General features: G+C 39.1%; 2 protein-coding genes across 11 annotated transcripts in view; one reads left to right on the plus strand and one right to left on the minus strand.

Moving 5' to 3' along the window:
- The window catches only part of SLC35F5 (solute carrier family 35 member F5), a 34215-nt gene extending 23061 nt beyond the window's left edge, over window positions 1-11154 (minus strand). For 2 of the 10 annotated variants that reach the window (XR_009958781.1, XM_062578795.1), the window contains exons 1-6: window positions 11070-11154; window positions 9654-9705; window positions 8285-8358; window positions 6018-6090; window positions 2424-2565; window positions 1140-1283 (exon numbers count right to left, since the gene is read on the minus strand). Coding sequence is in view for 9 of the 10 variants with exons in the window: in XM_062578795.1 (XP_062434779.1) it covers window positions 1140-1283; window positions 2424-2558 (279 nt within the window). In the remaining variant the exon portion in view is untranslated. Of the gene's footprint in view, window positions 1-1139; window positions 1284-2423; window positions 2566-6017; window positions 6091-8284; window positions 8359-9653; window positions 9706-10746; window positions 10783-11069 lie in introns of those variants that run through there. The other 8 variants (XM_062578800.1, XM_062578796.1, XM_062578803.1 and 5 more) reach the window with 8 other exon arrangements.
- A 12304-nt stretch (window positions 11155-23458) lies between these two features.
- The window catches only part of ACTR3 (actin related protein 3), a 35336-nt gene continuing 34604 nt past the window's right edge, over window positions 23459-24190 (plus strand). Inside the window, exon 1 of the mRNA XM_062578595.1 lies at window positions 23459-23647. Within this exon, the coding sequence (XP_062434579.1) occupies window positions 23604-23647 (44 nt within the window). The 5' untranslated portion in view covers window positions 23459-23603. The remainder of the gene's footprint in view (window positions 23648-24190) is intronic.

Here is a 24190-nt window from a genome sequence, read left to right on the forward strand (position 1 = left end):
TATTGTTTGTCATTACTGCCAATAAAGAATCTGTAAATTCTGTTTATTTCCAGATAATCTATAGAATTCCTAAAGAATACCAAGCCTAACACATGGGCCATGCTACCCACAAACATTTCGTATCAAAGACTGATTAACTAAAAATTATTTTGAGATGTCAGTAAACTCTAAATTATGTATTTTGTTTGATACAAGACTTTAACACACAAGGCTGTGTGCTACTTTATAACTGCAATGTTATACGACATTAAGCCAAATGATTTTTAAGCATGTTACATCTACAACTATCAATGAAACATGATATACAGGAGTAAAATCATTTCTTTTCATATAAATATATCTTTACAGAAAATAGCTTATTAACAGCATGTTCTTGGATCATCTTTTTGGTTATTTTAATGGGGGATGAGCACCAGACTAAATGCCTTACCATTTCCTGAATCTGGCTGTTTAGCATTCCAAAACACTGGCACAGAACAAGTACTCTTCCAAACATCTCTAATTTACTCGGAAAAATTATCTATTTCTGTGATATGCCAATAATTCTAGGCACTAGCATAAAATATACCAAGGTCTAAGACGGGCAATATAAAGCCATTCATGTGCATGAAGTCCATCAAAAATACAACATGAACAACAAAAGTATAATTCTACCATCCTTTCCTAAATATGGCTTTAAAAAAACCAATCAAACTCTCTTAGCATGCAATGCTCAGTTCTAGAGAGAAAAAGGTCACTAGCTACAATGTTAGTTAGCATACTGACTCAACTGCTTACATGTGTTGATGAGGTAAGAGAAAACAGACCACAGACAGCAGTAAGGTTCAGAAGCTCTTCTTAAAAAACAATCATCTTCTGCAACTGTCCAAGACAAAATACCAGTCTAGACAGGCCAACTGCCTGGCCCAGTAGAGCATTTCTTATGATTCCTACAATATTTCAAAATGCTTTTTATTTTCTTTTGCTCAAAAGACTATTTACAATCACCACCTTTGCCTTAGCTGTGATTCAGCTTCTATGAAAGCATTATTTCACAAGTACCTGAAGTTCATCTGTCTCTATTCCCTCCTACATTATTTTAAATTATTCTATACACACTTCCACAAAAATCGTAACATTTATGAAGTTAAAATACTTACAAAAGCTGCATGCCTTCCACGAAACCCACGTGTACACTGTTGCCTCCATGGTTTCCAAACAATAAATCCCAAGAGATATAGAACAAACATGGATGTTTTTGCAAAAGTACTGAAAAAGGGTTTGTTGTACTTTGTAAAAACATACTGTGGGAAGAAAATAATTATAGTATCCAAAATTATTCACAAATTAGGTCAGAATACATAAAATCAATGAACAGTTTTAAGTATACGATCCAGAATAGCCTGGTTCCTAAAACCAGGATGCCACAAGTTCTGGCATGTATGACCAAAAGAGACAAGTGGCACCACCTATTCTACTGATGCCCTCTCCCAAATTATCTTCAATGTCAACAAGAAGGCACTGAACCATTTTGTAAGATATTCTGCCACCAGAGGAAAACTGTTTTTTACTTCTATTTAAAGAGGCAACATATGGATATGCTATAGAACTAAAAGACGACTGAAAGTACATTTACATACAAATATTTTCTAAATAAAAGACCACTTTTGTAAGCAATATTATAGTAGTCATAATTGAAAGCAAAGGGGGCTTAGTTCTTGATTAAGTAACATTTCAGGATCAGTAGTACTTCTTCTAGCTCACTGAAAAAAAAATTCTAGTTAGTGTAATGCGGCATGTTATGCAGAAACATCTGATATAGAACATAGCTACTTAGTAACAGTTCAAAAATCTGAACTTCATAAGAATTTATCAAAAGACCCTCAATTTTCATTGCCAAAGCTTTAAGAATTATATTTTAATGCGAAGTAAATACCAGACCAGTTTTAAAATGGTAAATATACAAATTAGATTACAGCATAAACTTGTCTGCAATTACATGAGTTAAGTCAATGACTCCTTAGACCTTTGGTCCTAGATTTTTAGGTGTCTGAAATAAAAATCTACCATGCTACCTAGATTTTAATGCTACAACTCATTTACTTCCAGGGAAAAGCTCGTGCATTATTTTAATCAACATGCCAATAAACAAATAACCTCACTAACTATAGTGAGTACTTGAAAATAAACCAACATAAACTAATAAACTAGTAACACCTTCCACCTTGAAAGCACTAGTCACCAAATTGTGCTTGTTCATAACTTCTAGTGTATACAGGTTACTTCTGTAATCTGAAGGCACTGTCTTCCCCCCCCCAATACTGAAAAGAATACTGAACATTCTGCTAAAATATTTACTGAGTTTTTGAAATACTGTAATCGCCCTGGGATTCTCTCTTATACAGGCTTTTATTTTATTTTAAGATGCATGGAACAATACTTACAGAAGTAAGTTCTGAAGAGGCAACCCATATCACATCAACAAGGAGAAGAATGACAATTCCTAGAGCCATTCGCCTACGTTGAGTGGATGAATTGCTCTGGGAGCTCATTCGATTCATGATAAAAACCCACACCATTTGTAACCTATTCAATATTTTAAAAGGAATAAAACCAAAAGATTAAAACAAGAGAAAGTGATAGTGTGAAGGATCAACTGTTTCACATATATGAAATGGATCCAACATGCCAAGAAACATATGCTTATGTTTGTTAACAGTAGATTTTTAATTGACCTGGCATGATACTTTCAGAGATATTAGGGACAACTAAAAAGTAAACTTCGACTTTTTGAAAGTGTATTAACATGGAAGTAAGTTTGCCATTGAAGTAAGCAAAAACCAGGTAAAACATGCAATGTCGCCTTTTTGGAAATACTATAGTACAAGTTTGGTAAATTTTGAGACCATTGCATTTTGGCAGATTCAGATACTCCGAGGCTACAGTAGGAATTAGTTTGATGTGTTGTGTTGAACACAATTCCACTAAAGGTAAAGACTTGCATGTTTAAACTTCAGCATTAGTCAAATATTTCTGTAGACATGGCAACACATTTGGGTAATTTACCATCCCTTTAGGTGCTGGGGAAACACCCCTCTCTGCCCCAAGAATAAATATCTAATTGTAAACTCACAGAATTAGATTACATGCACCCTTGACCTCATACCAGAAGATTTATATACCTATCTAGTAATTTATGAAGTACAAGCACTAATTCTAGTGAAAAATCTTTTTTAACTACCAGTAAGCACACAATATATGCAACAGAAAGCTTTGCTTATTAAAAAAATCCCCAACAATGTGATTATAAATGTGACTGTGCACCTAGTATGTTGCACAGAAATAATCAAATAAGAACACTTCTTTTGTTGAGAAACCAAAAGTACAATGGTAATGCAGGTTTGTGCTTAGGGCGTCTTTGTACAAGAGTGTATTACAGAATCATACACACATACCAGCAACTACATCATAAACAAATTCAGATTCTGACATATACAAACTCGTTTTCATTTTCATATATGCACCTCACAGCCTTTAGAAGTCCTTGTTCAAGGTAGTACAAAAAAGATCTCAATTTAAGCAATTCTGATGAATTATCAGAAAAGCATGGCTAGATTTAAATGCTTATAGCAAACACTGCTCTTACATACTGAAAGAGTACACAGTTCAAAAATAAAAAAAATCTGAAAATATGACACTGCAAAAATGAGATAGAAGACTACATACAGTTACCAGTAAAAATTTACAAGGAGATGAGCATTACAACAGTGTGTAAATAAATCATGATGAAATTTCTTTCCCTCTCTCAGTAGGCAGAATACATGTACACAGCAAACATAAGAGAATAGACTTGATATTGTTTGTGTTGGCCTAAAAAAAATGGCACATCCTAACTTTAGAGGGCTTGACTTTGCAACACTTGTACTAAAAATAGGTATTAACATTTATCAAAAACACTGAAGTTGAAAGAGACCATTAAAGTACTCCCTAAATGCTAAATATGAGCATGCCAGACTTGCATGCATTCTTACATTCAGAGCTAGAATCTATAGTCTCATATCTTTAAGGCTGCTCACAGAAGACCTAAATTTAGAAAGATATTCAATTTTATAATTAAAAAGTTTCAAATATAAATTTAGACAGATGACAGACATCTCATTCCTTAGTCGACCAATAATATCTTTAAAATTAATACTTGCCAGTGAACATCAGTAAGATGTTCATCACTATTCATCATCATCAGTACGATGTTCAATCATTACAGGTTTTAGCAGTTTTATGTTTCCATAAACAGATCAGCCTGTTCTTTAGACTAATGATCCAGATTTTTAGATATGCACAAGTGCTTTAGAGATCACTACACTGTTTTCCACCTTTGTCTCAGTTCTCTCCTTTGCTGTACAGTCTCTGCCATATTCAAATCTTCCCACTTTTTCCTCCTCTGCATTTCAAACAGCCTCTTTCCACAGACAGAGCTATTGAAGTATAATTGTATCACTAGAGCTATGCTAATATATTGCATGTGTGGGCATTAGTCCTGGATAATGATTCTGCTTTGCTGATAAAATGGAGGACTTCAGGACTTGACAAAAGAAAAGCTTGTAAGTAGGTAGGAGTAAAGTTATGAAAAACACAGCAAGGAATGGCAGGTTTTATTTGATATGGACTAAAGAAGAAAACGCTTGTTCTCAAAGAGTAACTATGGATATTATCTTAAGCTTGAGTGAGCTAACAAACATTTTAGTACTTGAAAGCTTGTATGTGTGTTTTTTTCTTTCAATTTGTATGTGTTGGTTTAACAGATACTACACATTTCTCTACAAATTTTGCTTCTGTTTTATTATGATTAATAGCTTATGAAATACACACACACAAAAAAAATAAAAACACTTCCCCCCCAAAAAAACAAGCCATTCATAGCCATTGGATGACACGCAGCCAGAACGGAACCTGTGCACAGGAGAGTTCCAAAGGAGCTAGAAGGAAGAAATCTCTTTGCAGCAGTGTGATACATGAACAGGTGTAAGGTACACTAGAAATGAAAGCCACTCTAGCCTTCCAGCACTGATGTGCTGTGCAGTAACAGTAGTATAGGTGGCTGGAGACAGGGAGGAATCATAGTAGCCTGATCTGTTAGACATTTCTGCATTACATGCCCAACTCCTCTGCTCATACCATATACTGGTTCAAAGCATACAGTACATGCAGATTGTTCATGGAGACCACATATATTCTGTAGTTATTTAGCACTGTGCTCAGCCTGTCTACACTAGGCTCACACAAATTCCTTGTATAAGGATCCCTCAGTGAAAAAGTAGTAAAGTATGGCAGAATCTCAAGTACTTCACAGATATGAGACTATATATGAAGTTATTCAGCATATAAGTACATGTTGCACCATTTTTTTTAATCTGTGAACAGTAAATTTAAAAATTCCAAATAAAAAGGCCATACTTAGGTCTCAATTTTTTTTTTAAAAAAAAACATTACAATACCACCAGCTATTATTTGCTCATCGGACTGCAAAGTGCCTGGTTAGCATTTCCGTGAGTCTAATATAGCTATTTCTTTTTTATAACAAGGAAAGAAAGCTGAACATAAAAGGGCATCTACAATGTCTTTACAGGCAGCAAGAAGTACCTTCAAGCTACTAGCTGACTTAAAAAGCCTACAATGTTGCTTTGAATTGGTGTTACCTCATAAGAACAATGTCTTTTTTAATATCTGACCTTCCATATCCAACCCACAATTTACCAAAATAAAGCAAAGCAACAGAACCCTATTGAAGCTTACATACTAAGTTTTAAGACAGAACTAAAACTTGTAAAACTTCATGTAGAATGTAGAGACAGATAGAAACTATATTTGTGAAGTTCTGGACAGCCATGCTATCCCACTTACTGATGATATGCCCGTATAATTAACTTGAAACAAAATAAAACCTCACTGTTCTTTTTATTTGGTTTCTGAACATTGATGGCAATATGCTCTGATAAAAACGAACATAAAAGAGTAAGACTTATTTTTCTTATACATACCTTCTGTAATGATTTCAAAACAAGAAAGAAAACTAGCAAACTTCACATATCACGTCAAAGTGAAGACAGTCTCCTAAAAAAAATGATATATATATCTCTTACACATTTATCTTTGCAAAACTTTTTTAAAAAAATAAAAATCAAAGAGTATCTGCTACAGCTCAAGTCCTGGACGTTAAAGACATACAGATACAAAACCTGAACAGTTCGGTCTATATCAAAAATGCCAGCAGGACAACACTGAAGTGCGAGGGAACAGGATCACTTATCTCTGCTATTTCAAATGACACAGTCCTTTCCTCACTAATTAAATGGAAGAGCATAATATGAAAGTGAAGATGCTGATCATGTTACATAGTTATTTTTTAAGCTATACAGAGGAAGAAGAGATATGTAACCTTCCTAATAAAGCAGAAAGAACTTTTTTTCTTCAGCCTGCATTCCTAAGCAAACAACGTAAATGTTAGATTTAAGAATACAGGGGAGAAAATATGGGCTTTCTGCCCTTAGAATAATCTAGAAAGATGAAATGCTTATGTCATTTCTGGTGCAAGGTCAGTACCCTTCCTTAATTTGATACTGTATTATCATAGTATCAAAAAATAAACAAAAAATAACCACTGATCTGAAACTATTTTTTAAAGCTCAGATCCCATAAAGAAGCTCAACAACCCTCCTTCCCCTCCCCTCCATTTTATAATTTTTATGCAGGAGAATAAACACTATACATGAGGAAATGAGAAAAAAAGTATTCCATGAGACCAATTAGCTGTTCATCAATCAGCCAGTCCAGATACTGGCAAATATATAGGGCTCCAAAGGGAGGCAGAAAAACTCTGCAACTGACAACCAAGAAGAATAAAGACTTAAGTTTTATTGCTCAGAAGTGTTGGAAGTTCTCTTTTCTTTCTTATTCATGGAAGTGTCTAATTCTTTTGAACTCTGCTAAGCTCTTTGTTTTAGGGATATCCTGTATCAACTGGAGTCACATCCTGTATTAATGAGTCACAAATTAATAGTACAGAGGTAGCACTGAGGGCAAAACAAAACAAACAAAAAAAATCCTAAATTTCACCTTTGATTATCTGCCAACCATAGCTAAAAGTTTATAAACTGTGAATAGAAGGTAAAAAGTAAACAGATACTCTTCACCTATTTTAATCTAGGTTAAGAGGTGGACTACAAAGATGGATCATGTAAGCCTATGATTCAGACCTATAGTTATTAACAAATTCAGCCCCCACTGACCTCATCAAGATTTATGAGCTGCTTAGCACCCAACAAGTTTAAGCCATTTGCCATACAGAGTCTACTGAACTAAAAATGGGTAAGAAGATTTTAAAGATTCAGTTTGAAAACATGGACATATGCTTATCCGTTTTGTACATCACACGTCCTATGCTTACAGTAGATTTTGAATGCTTTTTCAGTTCAGTGCCCTTGCATATAAACAGTAACTGCTGTCATATTTTCCTTACATTATCAACCTAAATGGAGATTAAGATCAGTACCCAAATAATCAAGAACAAAGAAAAAGGACATTTATCCATACATAGTTTGATCAGTTTGTGTATGCCTAACATACACACGCAGAAGATGTAACTGAATATGTTAACAAAATAAATAGAAGGCTGAAAGGTACTTAAAAATTCTTCTCACTATCCATACTAAACTGAATATAGCTAAGAGCAAAATACCATTCAAACAATTATTTTCAGCCCTACTTAATCCGCTTTAGCTGTACTCAAGTAAGTAGTTTGCATCTAAATTTAGTTATTATGCAAAACTTAAACTGACCGTCTCTCAGGGTACTGACTTAATGGGAGCTGCATTCCTCTGTGGAGCTGACCAGACAGAACTCTGTTCAATGCTTATTATCAATAATAAATCCATTTCAGGATAAGGAATTGCAATTATGCAAGACACTTCACTCAAAAAACATGGCTTCATAATTACGGGTCATCTAATCCACTAAGTACACAAAGATTTACGAGATGCTTAAGCTACCATAAGACATACATGCTGAAGTAAAAATGTTGATTTTAAAGTAAATACAATACCTTACTAAATATAGTAGAAAGTTTAGCCTACGCAAACCCTTTTGTTTCTGTTATTTGGAAAAATGCTTTCCACATGTTATAACTTTTAATTAGACCTTTGGATTTATATATTGATTTAAAAAATATTTCTCAACATCATTATAATTTCCAACAAATAGCATGGAGTTCAAGGCAAGGGGGGGGGAGGTGTTTTGTTTTGTTTTTTACCATTTTAACTGTGTTAGAATTGGAACGGTCATCTTGCAGAATCATTTTTCATCCAGTTACGTGAAGTCCTTCTGCTGAAAACAAACAAAAAACACTCTTAATGAGCCTTTTCATGACACTGTAGTTTGCTTTTTAAACATTCTAGAACATCATATTCTAGATCATTTTGAGCTCAGCACTTATCTTTGTGGAGTAGCATAAGTTAAATCAGTCTCACTGCGTAACAGAGCTGTTGAGAAGGAGTGTTCACCTAGCTGATTACACTGAAGTCAACAGGCTGAGTAGCTTCTCCAACTCCAAAAGATAAAACTTTGTTTTACTAAAATGAACATGCAAAAGGTGACTTCTGAGGACAGGACATGTAATTCCACAGTTGATACTTCATGAACAATTGTATTTCTACAGCATCAAGAGTTTCTTTGCAGATCATCACTTCTTTCATGTTAAAAGTTTAACACCAAAAGGGAAAATTGTAAGTTCAAAAAATATGAAATAGCTTTTGCTCTGCTGATGATTAGGGAAAACATCACTATGCACAAAGAAATTACCAAATCATTGCAACATAGGAGAATTGCCTCTAGCTCCTTTACGAGAAGGGGGAAGAAAAAAAAGAAAAAAAAACTTCTAACAAGAGACCCAAAACAGCAGCTCAGTCACAACAGATTGCAGTGCAAACTTGAAATCCTTCCTTATATTTACTCAAGACTATTTCATGTATAATTTGAAAGACCATCTTATGTACCAAGACAAGTTTGCAGGTAAAAGAAATAGCTTTAGTTTTTCCAGTTAAACCAGCTGCTCCAATAAGACAAGTTCTGAAGAACAAGCAGGCCCCCTCCTTTAACGTATAATGTCAGCAGGTGATTCTCATTTTATATTTGATTACCAATAAAATATACAGAGGTTGTTTCAACTCTAATTGGAGGAAAAGTGAAAGTAAACTGATGGATCATTCCAGAGCCATTCTTCCAAATCTGAAAAGCAATGCTATTTTAACACAACTCTGACCTCCACTCGACTGTCAAGAGGTATCACTAGATGAGTATAAATATGAGAATCTTTGGAAGAGATGGAAAGGTGAGTCTTATGCAACATGACAATTATAGTTACTAAAGCCCTATAATCCTTACTCAAAGAAAGTTTTTGGTAGCATCATACATAACGAAGTGAAGGACCGAGGAAGGAAACTGAAGTCATATGTTCATGCCAACACTCAGTATTGCAGGTAGACATCACCATTCCTAACTAAATAAGAAGTTACGCAAGGCCAAAATATGCATAGAAAACACTTATTTTAGTAGCAAAATAAGAAAATTCATCTTCATATAAAGACATGCTCTAGGAATCCATTAATACACATAATACTTACTTGAAAATATAACAGAGTATCAAACTGTCATGCCACAAATGGATCTTGGTATCTAAGGAATAATAGGAACACTTGAGAAAGCTTCCCGTTCAGAACTTGCTCAAATGGTTTGCTTTAAAAACACAATTTTCTTATACAGAAATAGGAATGTTTAATATTAACTTGTTACAAACTTGTCAACATTTACCAGCTAATACAGTACCTAACCCACAAGCCAGGTTCCTTCATACAGCATCCTAGTATGACTACAACCCTTTTAGTCATTAACACCTATTACCACAACAGATTAGAAACACAGTAGTTTCAAGCTGGCAGAATGAAAGTTGACAACTGAACTTGACCTTGCTCTCCTTCCCATGTTCTTCCAATGACATCAGAAGAAAATTTTTAGTGCCAAGCTCCCAAAGCCTTTTTATATGAATTGTGCAATCCTGTCTAACATGCTGTAGGTGACTCTGCTTGAGTAGGGGAGTTGGACTAAATGATCTCCAGAGCTCCCTTCTAACCTGAACCATTCTGTGGTTCTGTGCGTACAGAACCACAGACACCTCACAAGCACGGATAGTTAACACATTTAATGTTGGCCAAGCATTACAAGCAACATCTATTTCACATATGTCATCCATCTTAATGCAATATCTAAACAGATCACACTTTGTCACAGGATAAGCTGCCACCGATTGCTGGCAACAGACACCACAGCCTCCAAAGCTGCATGTCACTCTCACATCTGAAAGCTGAGCCTTCCAGGCACGTCAGAAACACTCAAAAACACTGCATTCAGAAACGATTTCAGAGGCTACATAGGATCTTCTCCTTCCTGCCTGCCTCGGGGAAAAGCAGCAGGAACGATGAAGAGCAGGAAGTCAACAGACTTCCTTAAGCGCATTCAGAACGGGGTGCCTGAGGAGAAAGGAATATGACAGCCTGAGGGATCGCAGAGGAGGAAGAACGGGTCTCCCTCCCGCAGTCACGCGGAAAACATGATCTGTAGCTAGAACACGCGCTAGGCGGTGCAGAGCGCAGGACGGACCCGGGCAGGGAAACACGGACGCGCGGGGAGCACCGGACACGGGGCAACAGAGCTGGTCACCTGCGAGCCCGCTCCAGGGCGCGCAGCCCCTGCGCGGCGCCTCCTTCCGCCACGCACGGCCCCGCGGCTGGCACGGACGCGCGTGGGGAGGGGGCCGAGGGAGGCCTCGCCAGGCGCCGCGGCCCCCCGCACCGCACCGCAGCGCGCCGCGGCCACGCTCCCCCTCCGGGCGCAGGGCCGCAGCGCCGCGGGGCAGGCCGCGCCCCGCCAGCAGCGCGGCGAGGCCCGCTGCCGCCGCGCCGCCCCTCCCCCGGCACCCCCGCGCCGGGCGAGCGCTGAGAGGCGCCGCGGGGGCGGCAGCGCCGGCCTCGCCGCCGCGGTACCTGAGCGCCGCGCCGGGGCCCGCACCTCCGTCCGGCGGCGGCGCCGCCCCCCTGCCCCAAGATGGAGGCGTGCGCGAGCGGCGGCGGCTGCGCCGCGCGCCGAGAATCCATCCCCGAGCCCGCGAGCGAGAGCCGACACCGCCCCCTCACCCCCTCCCCGCCCCCGCATCGAGCCTCTCGGGGAGCCGCTCGCCACCCCTGCGGACCGCGCGCGGCCGTCCCGCGGCAGGGCCAGCCGCATGACGTCATCGCCAACCGTTAACGGTGAAGCGGGGCCAGGGCCGCCGTTGAGGCGCTTCCCTGAAACGAGAGACGGAGTCTTCGCGCTGGGGAAACTCTCCCTCTCCCCCTTCGTCCGGTCACGCGACGAGCCTGTTTGGGGCTTAAAATACCTGCCGTGGGAGTGCCCGCCCGCCGGGCAGTGTCTCCGTTAGCCGGGACACACCTAGCGAGCAGAGAGCGGATAAATACCTGGAAACAAAGGGCAGTTAGTGAGAGGTGCACACGGGGAACGGAAACCGGACAAAAATGGGAGAAGGAGAAGGGTGTCAGTAGCTTAGTTTGATGCACACTGGTGTAGTGCTTAAAAGTGGGCGTATTTTTTTTTCCATTTCAGTGGTATTTTAGCAACTATGTTGGAGTTTGCAGCTCAAGCATCCAAATGTGTGGTAGACCTGTGAGGAAGAAAAGCTTAGCTTTTTAATGTTTTTGCAACTTTAATTCACTGTAAACTGCTTTTAAAAATGTTATAGTCCTTTAAACACTATAATCTGCAAATGGTAAAGGTATGCTCAATGAAGCTTGGCTGGGGTAGGGATGTGTTGTAGGCCTTCAAAGTCGTAGTATGAAGTCAGTGTTGCACAGGTGGTGTGAGGAGTCCTGGAAGAGCCAAGGATGATCGTGTCCAGCACAGCATGAGTCTCAAGACCCTGCTCAAAGCCTGGCAGAGGAAGGCTAACAAGGAGGCAGATGGCTTCCTGATTGGCAAAAAATAGTTACATGTCAGTGTTTGGGTAGGGGAGGATCAGCAGAGCTTTGCCCTTCCACCTTTCCTAACTGCAGTAGTATTCAATGACATGGGCCAGTTACAGATGGTATCAGAGATAATGATGTTGCCGTTCTTAACTTCTGCTGACATAACACCCCCATAAAGGGTAGAGGGAACTTACATTCATTTGTTAGTGTTAGCTTTTAAAGGCAATTTATAATACATGGGACAGAAGACCTCAGCAGGACAGATTTTTTTTTTTTTTTGGGGGGGGGGGGAGAGGGGGGGAGTAAAAAATAACCTAAACTGTTTCTGTGAAGCCTTTTGGTTAGGATGGCTGTATTCAGTATATCAAGAACTCCAGGCTTTGGAAAAAAGTAGTAGTAAAACTGGGCTTTTGTTTGTTTTGTCAGATGTAATGGGGTAGTTCTTTGTTACCTCATGCAGAAGCACAATCTTTTAAATTGCCATCTTTTGACAAGAAAAGGCATAGAATAGCTTCGACAGAAGAGAATTTCATTACTGACCCTGTACACAGTCTCCTTCAAAGTAATTTGAGGTGGAGGGAAATAAGCAGGTCAAAAAAGAAAGGAGAAAAAGAAAACATAGAGGAACAACATACAGACTAAGGAACTAGAGAATGGAGAAGTGAGATGGAGCTCAGAACTAGCATGTCCTAAAGAGAGAACAAAGAAAACGAAGTGATGAACAACCTTGAGAAATGTCCTAAAATAAACTGAGATGGTAGAATCTGTTTCATAATTGCAGTGATCTTTACAGTTTGTGATGCAATATCTCACAGAACCAGGAAGTAGTAGCAATTAAATGAATTCTCAAAATAGATACGTACTTCATCAACAAACTTTACAGAATTGCATTTTTTAAATTTTACAAACATATGAACTACATTAAAACAGAGTTACCTTAAGCTTAATTTTGAGATGCATAAATTGTTGTCTAACCAACCTTCATTTTAAGGTAGACTAGCCTAGGCCTAGATGAGTTTGCAAGGTCAGGTTATTGTTTATATTGTAACTCCTTGTAGTCACTGTGGATTAGTACTTAAGAACTACGCTTATAATATCAACCTGCTTATAAACAACAGTGTATCTAGCACTCTTCCAATGATTCAGTATTAAAAAATAAATAAATGCAACTCTAAAATTCAACTATTACATGTGTGGGGAATTTGAGAGTAAAAACTGCTAGGATGTAAGAGTAGGCCATATAAAGAATGGTCAATAACATTTCATAGAATCATAGAATCAGTAAGGTTGGAAGGGACCTCTGGAGATCATCTAGTCCAACCCCCCTGCTCAAGCAGGGATTTAACTGCAATTAGGTAATATATATGATGTACCTCTGAAGTGAATGTCAGTTCATCCCTATGAATTGTTGAAATAAAGCAAGATATTTTGTACTTCCTACTAGTTAGTGATTAAAGACATATATGATCTCTTTTATAAAATTATCAGACATAACTTATTTTAAGTCTCCTGGGTGACTGTTACTGTTTGACTTGAATTATTTCCTATATAAACATATAAACTTCCTCATAAACTGCTTGTTAGTAGTAAAATGCAGTCCCAGACCCTGAGTGTTTATAGTCTAAACAATACAAGGAAATGCAGTGAATTGTGCTCTTTTTTGAAGTAATCTGAGCATATATTATAAATTATATTGATTTAGTGTGCCTCTGTCCTTGCTGTTTTCAGCCTTCGAGTCAAAATATGCAATATGGTGCTTTTGTATAAAATTTTGACTTTACAACTGTGAAAAAAAAAGATTATACTTAAATAAATTTCTCAAGTAAAACTGCAGGAAAACAGCAGTGCCCTTAAAATGGTGTTTTCTGTTGATTTGGAGGAGCTGAAAGTTACATGAAATGAAACTACAAAAATATATATGCACCTCAGTTTTATTTGGTCTTGCACATGCTTCCTTTAAGTATTTATACTGGGACTTGGCAACTTTCATGGCTTATCTGAGGTCAGTCAGTTAGTAAGTAGCAAAACCAAAGACAGTACTCTGATCTAGAAAATATACGTCACACCTATTTATAGTGATAGCTAATGGTGCTTTTACATAACAATAAATATTTTGAAAATTATTATGCATAATTTATATTAAAATGGAGTGATTGTTCAACCTATATTAAAATCAAGCTGAATATATTTGTGTGAACAGAGAGAAAAAATAAGGCAAAAAGGAAGGTGCAGATCCTTAGCCTTTTCTAAAACTCTTAAGCTGTCACAGCTGATTGTGCAGTGGTAGAAAAACACTGGAAAAGGTGAATTCCTTTTTGAGGGCCTAGCATAATAAAGCTCAACTTATTTTTACTGCACTCAGCAAGTGCTGCCCCAAAATGAGTGGCCCTGGCTAGTGTGAGGGATGGCAAAACATCTGAAGATGCACAGACTTTTTATATTTTCTTTCAGTTCCTTTGAAGTGGAAAGCATATGAAACCCAATTATGAATTAAATTTGTCTTTTTAAGGGCAGTTCTTGTGTCTTCTCCTGCACGTGAGCTTGCTTCTCTATATTTTATGAGATGCAGTTTGCATCTCAATGCAGCAGTAGAGCTAAATCCAACTTGTTAATGTTCTGATTTAAAACATTTTCACTAAGAGGCAGGCAAACAGAAAATGCTGTTCTAAAGGTGGAGTGCCAAACTTTTCTTCATCACAGGATGAGGTACTTAGGCTGTGGTTCTTGAGGCATTTGAAGAAAATGGGTCAACATTTTAAGCAGACCACAAACTTGTGCTTTTTAAACTTAAAAACATCACAGGACTTTTATATTTTTAGTGCTTAACTAACTAGTTTGCTTCGTATTGTAAAGGTTCATGTGATGATCTTATCAACTCTGAAAGAAATTGTTGTAAAAGTTGGGTTTTCCTCTTTTACTGTTCTTTTTTTTTCAGAATTAGGGCTTAAGTGTATCACATGTTGAAATAAAATTACTATCTATGTATGTTGCAAGTGTATATATTTATATATATATATTGCATAGTTTACTTTGGTGCTGTGAATAATATTAGAGTAATATAAATGCCACATTTCTAGGCAAGGCAAAATTAAATCTATTTCCCAACAGCACTGTAATATCTTCCTGAAAGAAAGCATCCTCAGTTGTATTTCACAAATGTGATTATTAATGTGTATTAATAAAGAAAAACAGAATTTGGTTTCTGCTCACCTATATTCTATTTATGATAATGTAATTGCTGATTTGGATGAAATGGATCAGATCTCAGGCATGAAATTTAATATGCTATAGGACCCATTGTAGATCTCTACAAAGGAACTGAATCTGCTTATTTCAGAGAAATGCTTCCTGCAAAAGCATTTCGATCAGGTCTTTAATGAGCAAGAAGTAAACAGCAAAGCAGAAGATGCAATATTAACAGTTAAACTAACAGTCAGTTTTGGTCCACTTCTTTACTCCTTAGGGGAAGGGTGTAATCTGAATGTTCAGGACTATATTTATTGTAGCATACATGATGGCAAAAGTTTCTCTGTTCTATTCTCTATTCTATTGGGTTCTATTGGGATGGCCAGAAGGCCATCCACCCCAAAATCAAATCTCTGCAAATGGTAATGGGTGCCTCAGAACTGGAAACAGGACAGTTGCAGAGCAATTGTTTCTATGGTACTCCTTGAAAATAAATGGTTTAGAGATGTCCAGAATTCAACCAAGATGTTTAATAGCTCTTGGTGCAATTATGAACTTGTCTAAGCTCTTTTGTGAACTCAGCTGTACTCTGAAACATCAAGTGCTAAAGATTTATTTTGGAAGAGTTTTGTGGTGTGCTCCCTGTCCCCTTTTGCTGTTCTTTTTGAGATGCTGAGGTTATAACATCACAAATTGGATACATTACGAGTTATTCTGTGATACTTAGGGTGATTTCCTTTTTGTGCTCATTTCTCTTCCATGTAGTTGCAAATACTTTATTTGTATTCTTGACTCATGCTGAGCAGGTTAAATGGGTGCTGCTACATTTTACTTTATATGATAAAAATCTAAAGAACTTCAACACTTCGAATTTATGCTTAACAGTATGAAAACAGCCAGTACTTACAGGAAAAAATGCTATGCTGCAGATGTATTACATGCAGAAACCACATTTTTACAATATAGCTTTTTTATCAAACATTATTCTTCATAGCTGTAGAAAATGAACTAGGATCCAAAACTTTCTATGCTGTGTTTCTGCTGAACATTACTTATAAATATTAGCTAGCAATAAGATTACAAGCTAGTAAGAAAACTTGTTTGGGGAAGTAAGTTATCGCTTATTTGAGTCTTTCTACTCTGCTGATTTACCGTAGTCAAGAAAACAGGAATCTGAGCTGGTGGTGGGATTTCCCAGACTGAGGATATGATTGAACTTATATCACAATCATTTTCAGTAGAAAAATAATGATCATACTTTCTTAAAAAGATTAAAAAAAATTTGGAAGCCTATCCAAGCAAAACTAAAAGTAAATGAAAAGCAAACCTTCAGAAGCATTCTGAATCCGAGATTTACCATGCTACTGAGAATAATCATAAACCTAAGGGGACTGCATATGTAACCTTCATGCCTGTTGACAAATAGGAAATCACTTGATACTGTAGCTAACAGAATTGCTTGTATGAGTAACTGCTCTCTGTCTTGAGATTCAATCAGAAAAATAAGCCTCCATGCAGTGTCTAACATGATTTTTGCTTGCACTGAATAGTCCTGTAAAAGCATCTTCCTAAAGGTTGAGTCAGGGAGTTTGCTCAGTACAGGACTAAATTAGTATTGAATGTCATCTGATCCTGTACAGCCAGGAGAACATAGAATAGCTATTTGTGCTTGGGTACATTAGTGCATGAACAATCACAATGATTCACTGAGGCTAATTGCAACATAAGGTACTATTCAAAGTGAATTGCAGTATTGCTCAACATGGTAATTGTTAACTGATCCCTAGCTACAAAGGCATAATATTCAAGATAAGTCACCTCATAAGAAAGGCCTAAAGCACAGAAATAAATGTTCCTATATTAATTCTTGCAATATTAGCAGGGGAGATATTCTCTCTACATAGGTTTCTATATATAGAACATGGAAATAGATTAAAGTGGAAGCTATTCTACAGGGAAATGTAGGAGGAAAGTTTCTTTAAGAGAATACTTTTTCCTCATCTTGTGAAAGTACTTAAAGTCTTTTCAACACAGTCTCTGTTAAAGCAGAAAAATCAAGGTTTATCAGTTTGGAAATTACACTGACAAAGCTATTGATTTGTTTTTCGGTAATATTAAAGCTTCAAAACATTTATTCACGAAAGTCAAGTTGGTTGACTTCACAGGATGGCACACTGATTTGGGAAAAGCATATAGTGCCCCAAATAGGTATTTCACTTTTTCACTCTTGCAGTAACAGCTAACATAATGTCTAGGTCATTTGTCTGTCTATAAGATTTGGCCCAGCTTACATATCCATCAAGATCACTTGTCACAGTAGGTGCTTTTATTAGTTTTTTGAAAGCAGCAAGAGTTGAGTGAAACACTTTATTCAGTTGTTTTGCTGCTTATGCATGTATTTCTGATACTATACATGAGGAGAGCATATTGTCAGAGCATTGTGCTCTAAAACTGCCATATAATCCTTACCTATGTCAATTTAATGAGTAACACGACATTGTGGAGTTTCAAATGTGCTTTTATACTTCTTGATGAAGGAAGGCATTATTTCTGGAAAATTTCCTGTATTATTTCAAGATATTTTCCTGTAGTCTTCCACAAAGGCAAAAAACCCAGTTTTATAGAAATTAAATAATTTCTTTTTCTATGTATTACCAAATAAACTGAACAAACCCAATGTAAAGGTCATATATCCAACAGAAATTGTTGAGAAACACAGAAGTTTCATTAAGAGAATACTGTTTTTCTTGTCTTGTAGAAGTACCTATAGTCTTTCCAACACAGTCTCCTTTAAGTCACACCAGAAAAGTCAAAGTTTCTCGAATTGGAAATTGCACTGACAAAGCTATTGATTTTGACTTTTGCTAGTGCATTGTGTGTAGCTTTGAGATTGTATCCATTTTTGTTGTGCATACAGCATTGTCACTAGAAATATGATTTTTAAGGAAAGAAGTATTTTGAAATGTTTCCAGCCTTGACTAGTTTGATCTACTGAAGCTCCTGGTTTCAAAACAAATCATATCTTAGAAGAAACTTGGTCTCCTAATAGCTGTGATAATTGAAAAAGATACTATACCAGCTGTTCATTACTGTGGCCTGGCTCTGCTGGAGAACATTCCTAATTCTGCTGGAGGGAAGTCAGCCACATTATTTAAGCCATGAAAGAGGATATATTTAGTTATCTGTCTCATTCTGTCTGGAGCAAATTAGAGTGTTTAAAGGAGAGTGCTTATTTGTGCTTCTGCCAATAGAAGTGCAGATACTGTAATATACAGCTGACCAGGAAGCCTAACACCCTCTTCAGCCACCACTCTGCTTGATGCAGAGGACAGTTGTCGAGGATTAAGTTCACTTCACCTCCCCATGTCATCATGAAATAGAAGTAAAAAGAGTATGGCAGCGTGACAATATTTGGAATTTAGTAGCATTTAACAGTTTTTAAGCAGACAAGACAACAATCTGAGGAGTCAACAGTTCAGGTTTTACTTTCTGATTTTTGAAAAACTATGTTCTCAGTTCATCAAAAAAGGTACAATACAAGTGTTTAAGTGACTTTTCATAAGAGGATTATCTAGAACGGGAAGTGGAACACAAGCAACAAAATCCCTTCAGAACTTGATAAAGATGTGTTCTACAAGATGCTTGTTTTAACTTTAATAAACTTTTCCTCCCAGTTGTTTACCTATCACAGATTCAACTACCTTCAGCTTTAAATATTTGAAGAGTTCAAAGTGTTTGTCACATCATGGCTTTTGCTCAAAAATTCACAGCATCATTACATGCTCTATGCATCATCCTACGACTTTTGTAAAATGACCCAATGACTTCTCTGTTCTAAGCGTATATGATCTGCTACTTTCCTTGCACTTGTATTTGCTATTTTTTGACTTTGTTTTACCTCAGTGAGCATCCTTGCTCAGCTATATATCTAGTTGTTAACAGATACGTGTAACAGCTCCTAAACCCTAAGGTAGGGACCTACTGATTTGATATAGCACATTAACAACATTTTTAAATAATAGGGAAAGCTCTACTAAATAAAAAAAAAAATAGTGTTTTTACATATGCTTGCAAGATATCATGGAGCTCAGTCATATGCAAGGATCATGAGATTGTGAACACAGAGGTTGAAACCAAAAGTACAAGCATTAAGCAAGGGAGATTCTTACTTACACTTTAATGTAACTGTGAACCTAAATCAGTTGTAGCTGTGTAGTATCTAGAAGATTCATTAAAAATGTAATATGAATTGATTCCAGGCAAAGTAGTAAATAGATACATCTCAGAATATTTAAGGATATTTGTTACACAAGAAAGCATGGGTTTTCTTATCATGACCAAATTGTTATTACTATGACCTGGCTCCCAGCTGTAACCGCGTACCATTTTGCTGTTCTAGGAATACTGCTGCCATCATTCTGTTAGTTTACTTAGAAAAACTTCATAAAGGAACAACATGTAGTTCAGTGAGCTTTACACAGGAATTCAGCATTTCTCTGGAGAGCATGACTTGTTGTAAATTTTGCCCCTGTCCAGAGAGCATCAAGTTTTTATATAAGCCATCAAGTTTTCAGTCAAATTCTTCCTTTATATTTTTTCCTCACTGTTTTGTTGCCTCTAACAAATATAATGGATGATAGTGGTGTTGTCTAAGGATATAAACAAGCCCTCATTTATAGATTCCTCTCCCCTTACAAGCCTTGCTTCAGCATATAAGAGACAATAGCTGGGTTTTTTTCCATTCATTATTTTGAGAAATATGGTTGGAACAATTATATTTAAAAAGTGAATGCTTTTGTTGATCTGAATCAGAATTCTTGGAGAGAAGCCACACCAAATGAGAACCTGGTAATTTGCCATGATTTTGCCATGTGCAGCTCAATTAAATTACATGCCTCCCATATGGCTGTTGCTATAGCTATGCAAAAAAAAAAGGCCACACACACACACAACCAACTGGTAATATCATAATTTTCTTGTCATCATCCTTGAGAAAAAAATCTACATTTCTCAAATATCAAAGTAGATATAATCTTTTCCTGTTTAGCTCTGTTGTGTGAAGTATTCAAACAAGTTAATAAAAATATTCAGAAAATGATGGATAAATTAAGCTAGGTACTTCACAATAAAACATATGTTGTCTAGTGATGATCTAGACCTGATTTTCCTTGACCATTATTTCCTTGTTTTTTAATTGTCAGTTTTACCTGGGCATAATGGATGGTCAATGCGATATAGTGGAAGTTTATCCCTCTTAAGTTTAATTCATACCAGTCTAAGTTACAACATGCTGACCCAGGCAAGATCAAATTCTCAGACTATTTTACTCTCTCTCCCACGCATATCCAGACTTCCTGCACCCTTGCAAATTTGACTTTCTTGGTTGTCACACTTTACTGTGCTTCCTGGGTCTTGATCCACATATGGATTCGCCAAGTTCTTTATGTGCTCAACAGCAGGCCATTAACTGCCTGAAAACAATCCACAGTGAGCAAGATTCTGAAAAGCTTCCTGTGTATCTTAGCAAATGATTTGTTGCACTTTGTCTATGTATGCACTTTGCAATTTCTCTAGTCCTTTGGCCCAATGTGTAATGTTGCCCAGAGCTAGTAAATCACACCTGAACCATGGAAAAGCTTGGGGTCTAAAGGCTATTTCTATAAAATGGCAGAAAGTTGTCTGAAAACTACCTCCATCCCAGTCAAATGGGGAGACTGCTCCTGTGTTCACTTGTTGGCAAATACCTAGGCATGCTCCTCCTGAACTTTATCCTTTCACTCCTCATGTTCGCATCCATCTGCATTCTTGGCCTTCAGACAGTTTGCCATGGTAGACGACCTCTACGTTGTTGTTTCTTGTTTTATATTTACCTTGCAATTTCTTCTACTGTCATTGCTATTCAGGAAAAAAAAAAAAAAAAAAAAAACACCTGCAACCCAGCTTTGCTAATAAAGACTGGACTATGAGGCATCACAGGATAATATTGCTGGACTGGGTACAGGACAGTACCAGATATAGGCAGTTTGGGATTTTAGTCATTCCAATTCCACTGTGGAGATGAAAAGCAACAATTGCCCCTGTACTTTAAGCTCAAATTAGGTACACCCTGAAAACAGTGAAAAGCTTTGCAGGAGTTTGGGACTGACATCTGGCTAAATCAGGACCTCCAGAGCACAATCATGAATAACAAGCAAAATGGATTTTCCTTTATCCACTGGAAAAAAAAAGATTTGGAAAATGTTTCAATATAACAAAGTCTCAAAATATATTATTTGGCACTGCAATCTCTCTGGATCTGGTTAAGTTTTAACTTTATAGGCTCAATTTTGTAGTTAAACTGCAAGACTTAGGCTATTAATATCCACCAAGATAATCTATATCCCACTGCATGAAGCTACAAAGGATCTATAGAGGAATCAGTTGGTAATTTGTTTGATCTACTTCAGTTTTGATGAGAAATACCTCCAACTTGCATTTCTGATGCAAGAATGAGGGACTTAAATAAGAATCTTGCACCTTTACTTTATTGGCATCCACAACACCTTGGAGCACTGCTTCTGGAAGGCCTTATTAAAAAAAAAATGAAGCATGAGACCTCATGGCTAGCAAGCTTAGTCTTTCAACTTCTTCCCTTGCAAAATTTGACTTAGTATCTCTACACTAGAGAAATTCTATGCTTTCCAGAATCCTTGAAAGCAAATTCTGCTGCAATTTAGTAAAGCAAAATGCATCATTACTGCTCTTTTTCAGTATCAGTCTTGATAGTCTCAGGAAGAACATAATCTGATCACAATACAGTTGTTAACTAGATTTGTTTCACTTTCCATATGACCTGCAATATTTTTTTTTCCTACTCAGTGTCCTACAAGCTCACAGAAGACACTTGGACTCAAAAGGGGGGGAAAAAACATAAAGAATTCAGCTGCAGGATGAAGTGCTTGCAGGGTTGATTTAATATTTTCTAGTAAGTGATGCTTTGGTTAGCAAAAAGTCATCAGCACACTTTCATAACGATTCAATTTCTGTCTTTTTACTTTACTACTGAAGTTTAGCTAGACTAATCAGAAGCACTAGTCAGAAATATTCAGTAACAGAAAGTGCTAGCTACAGTACACTAACTCTATTCAAACCCAGGTACAGCTGAACATTGCCCCAGTAAAGTAAAAAGCTGATGCTTGCAGCACCTCCTTCACTCACCCATGTTCCCCAGCACAAGCCAGCTACCTGCAGGAGCTGGAGAGCAGCTGGACACCAGCACCAACCTACCCCAGGCCATGGCCCACCAAGCACAGCAGTACAACCACCACGGCAGGGGCCTCAGTGGCCAGTTCCTCACCTCCCCATACCTAGATGATGATCAGCTTCAGCCAGCCCAGGTCATCAAGCAGCTCATGGTGATGAGGCAGGTCTGAGGTCAAGCCAGGCAGATTACCAGGGACCAGCAGGGCTGATCTTAAATGAGGTGCTGGGCCAAGGACAGAGCACATGGGGTGGCCCCAGGTGAGGCCAGTCAGGGCCTTTCAGGCCCATTACTACACCTGACCAGCAGCTCTTTTGATGGGCTACCAACTTTACCTTAGCTGTGGTCAGAGCGCAAGGCTCATACCCTTGTATCGCCGAAGCTGTGGCAGCAAGCGAGGGACTGAGAAGGCCTGAAGGTGACCAGAACAGCTTGGGGTTGGTGCCGTGAGATACGTGGTGCTTTTCTGGTGGAGCGCCTTATTTACCGGAGAGAGGACACAGCGGGTGAAATGTGCTGGAGGAAGCCAGCTAGATCACTCCGCTTTTCATCTAGAAACATCAAAAAACAGAATGAGAAGTATTTACTTCTGCATTCGTTGTGTGGTCGCGCTGTTCCTGGAGAGGGCTTTTGGGGCTGCGCAGGGCACCAGTGGGCCTCCTCGGCCCCATCCTCCTCATCGCCGGCATGCTTCCCCACATTTGCCCCTGTATCTTGTCCCAGATTTTCCGCGTTAAAATATTATTCGCGACAGGGACGCTAAACAACGCGTCAAACCGTGATCGCTGCCCTCTTTCCCCCGGCGGAGGTGGGCAGCTAAAGGCAGAGCAAACGCCCGCCCGCCCGCTTCGTTCCGCGCCGCGTCGCGGGGGCCGAGGCCGCGAGATCGGGCGTCACTGGCGAATGTTCGGGTTGGCGCGCCCGCCCGCCCGCCTCGGCGCGCGCAGGGCGGGGCGCGGCGGCCATCTTGGGCTCGCCGGGCCGTGCCGGGCCGTGCGTGCGTGCGTGCGAGGGCGGGCGGGAGCGCCGGGCTTGCGGAAGCGCCCTCACTGCCGCGGAGCGGAGCGGAGGAGCCGCCGGAGCGAGCGCAGGGGCTGCCCGCCTTTCCCCAGCACCGCCGCCACCGGAGCAGCATGGCAGGGCGGCTTCCAGCCTGCGTGGTGGACTGCGGCACGGGGTGAGCGCGGCGGCCGCTGACAGCTCGGTGCCGGCGCTGCGCCGGGAGGAGGGGGGGGGGCGGCGGCGGGCTGGGCGTGTTCCCCGCAGATGGCGGCGCGGGCCCGATGCCTCCCCCGCGCCGCGTCCGCGGGCCCCGCCGCTCGCTGCCCGCCCGGCCCGGTGCCCGCGGAGCGCGGCCGGCGGCGCGGAGCCGGGCGGGGCGGCGAGCGGGCGCGGCGGTGCCGCCCCTGAGGCAGCCGCCGCTCAGTGCCGTGCCGCTCCGGGGTCGCCTTTAGCGTGACCGGCTCGGCCAGGGTGGGGGACAAGGCAGGGGAGGAAAAAAAAAAAAAGACAAATTAGAGAGAGGGAAAAAAAAAAAAAAAAAAGGGAAAGAAAACCCTCCCCCTCTAGTGAGCAAGCGCAGAGGAACTTCCTTAGTTTTGTCAAAGCCTCTTCCTGCTTTCAGGCTTTTATACCTTATAAGGCAGTTTTCAGTGTCAAACCTGAACCAAATGCTTCTTACAAACCGTTTCTTGTATTTAGCGGCTACCAGATGATGAAG

This window comes from Rhea pennata, chromosome 6, assembly GCF_028389875.1.
Source record: "Rhea pennata isolate bPtePen1 chromosome 6, bPtePen1.pri, whole genome shotgun sequence".
Classification (NCBI taxonomy): domain Eukaryota; kingdom Metazoa; phylum Chordata; class Aves; order Rheiformes; family Rheidae; genus Rhea; species Rhea pennata.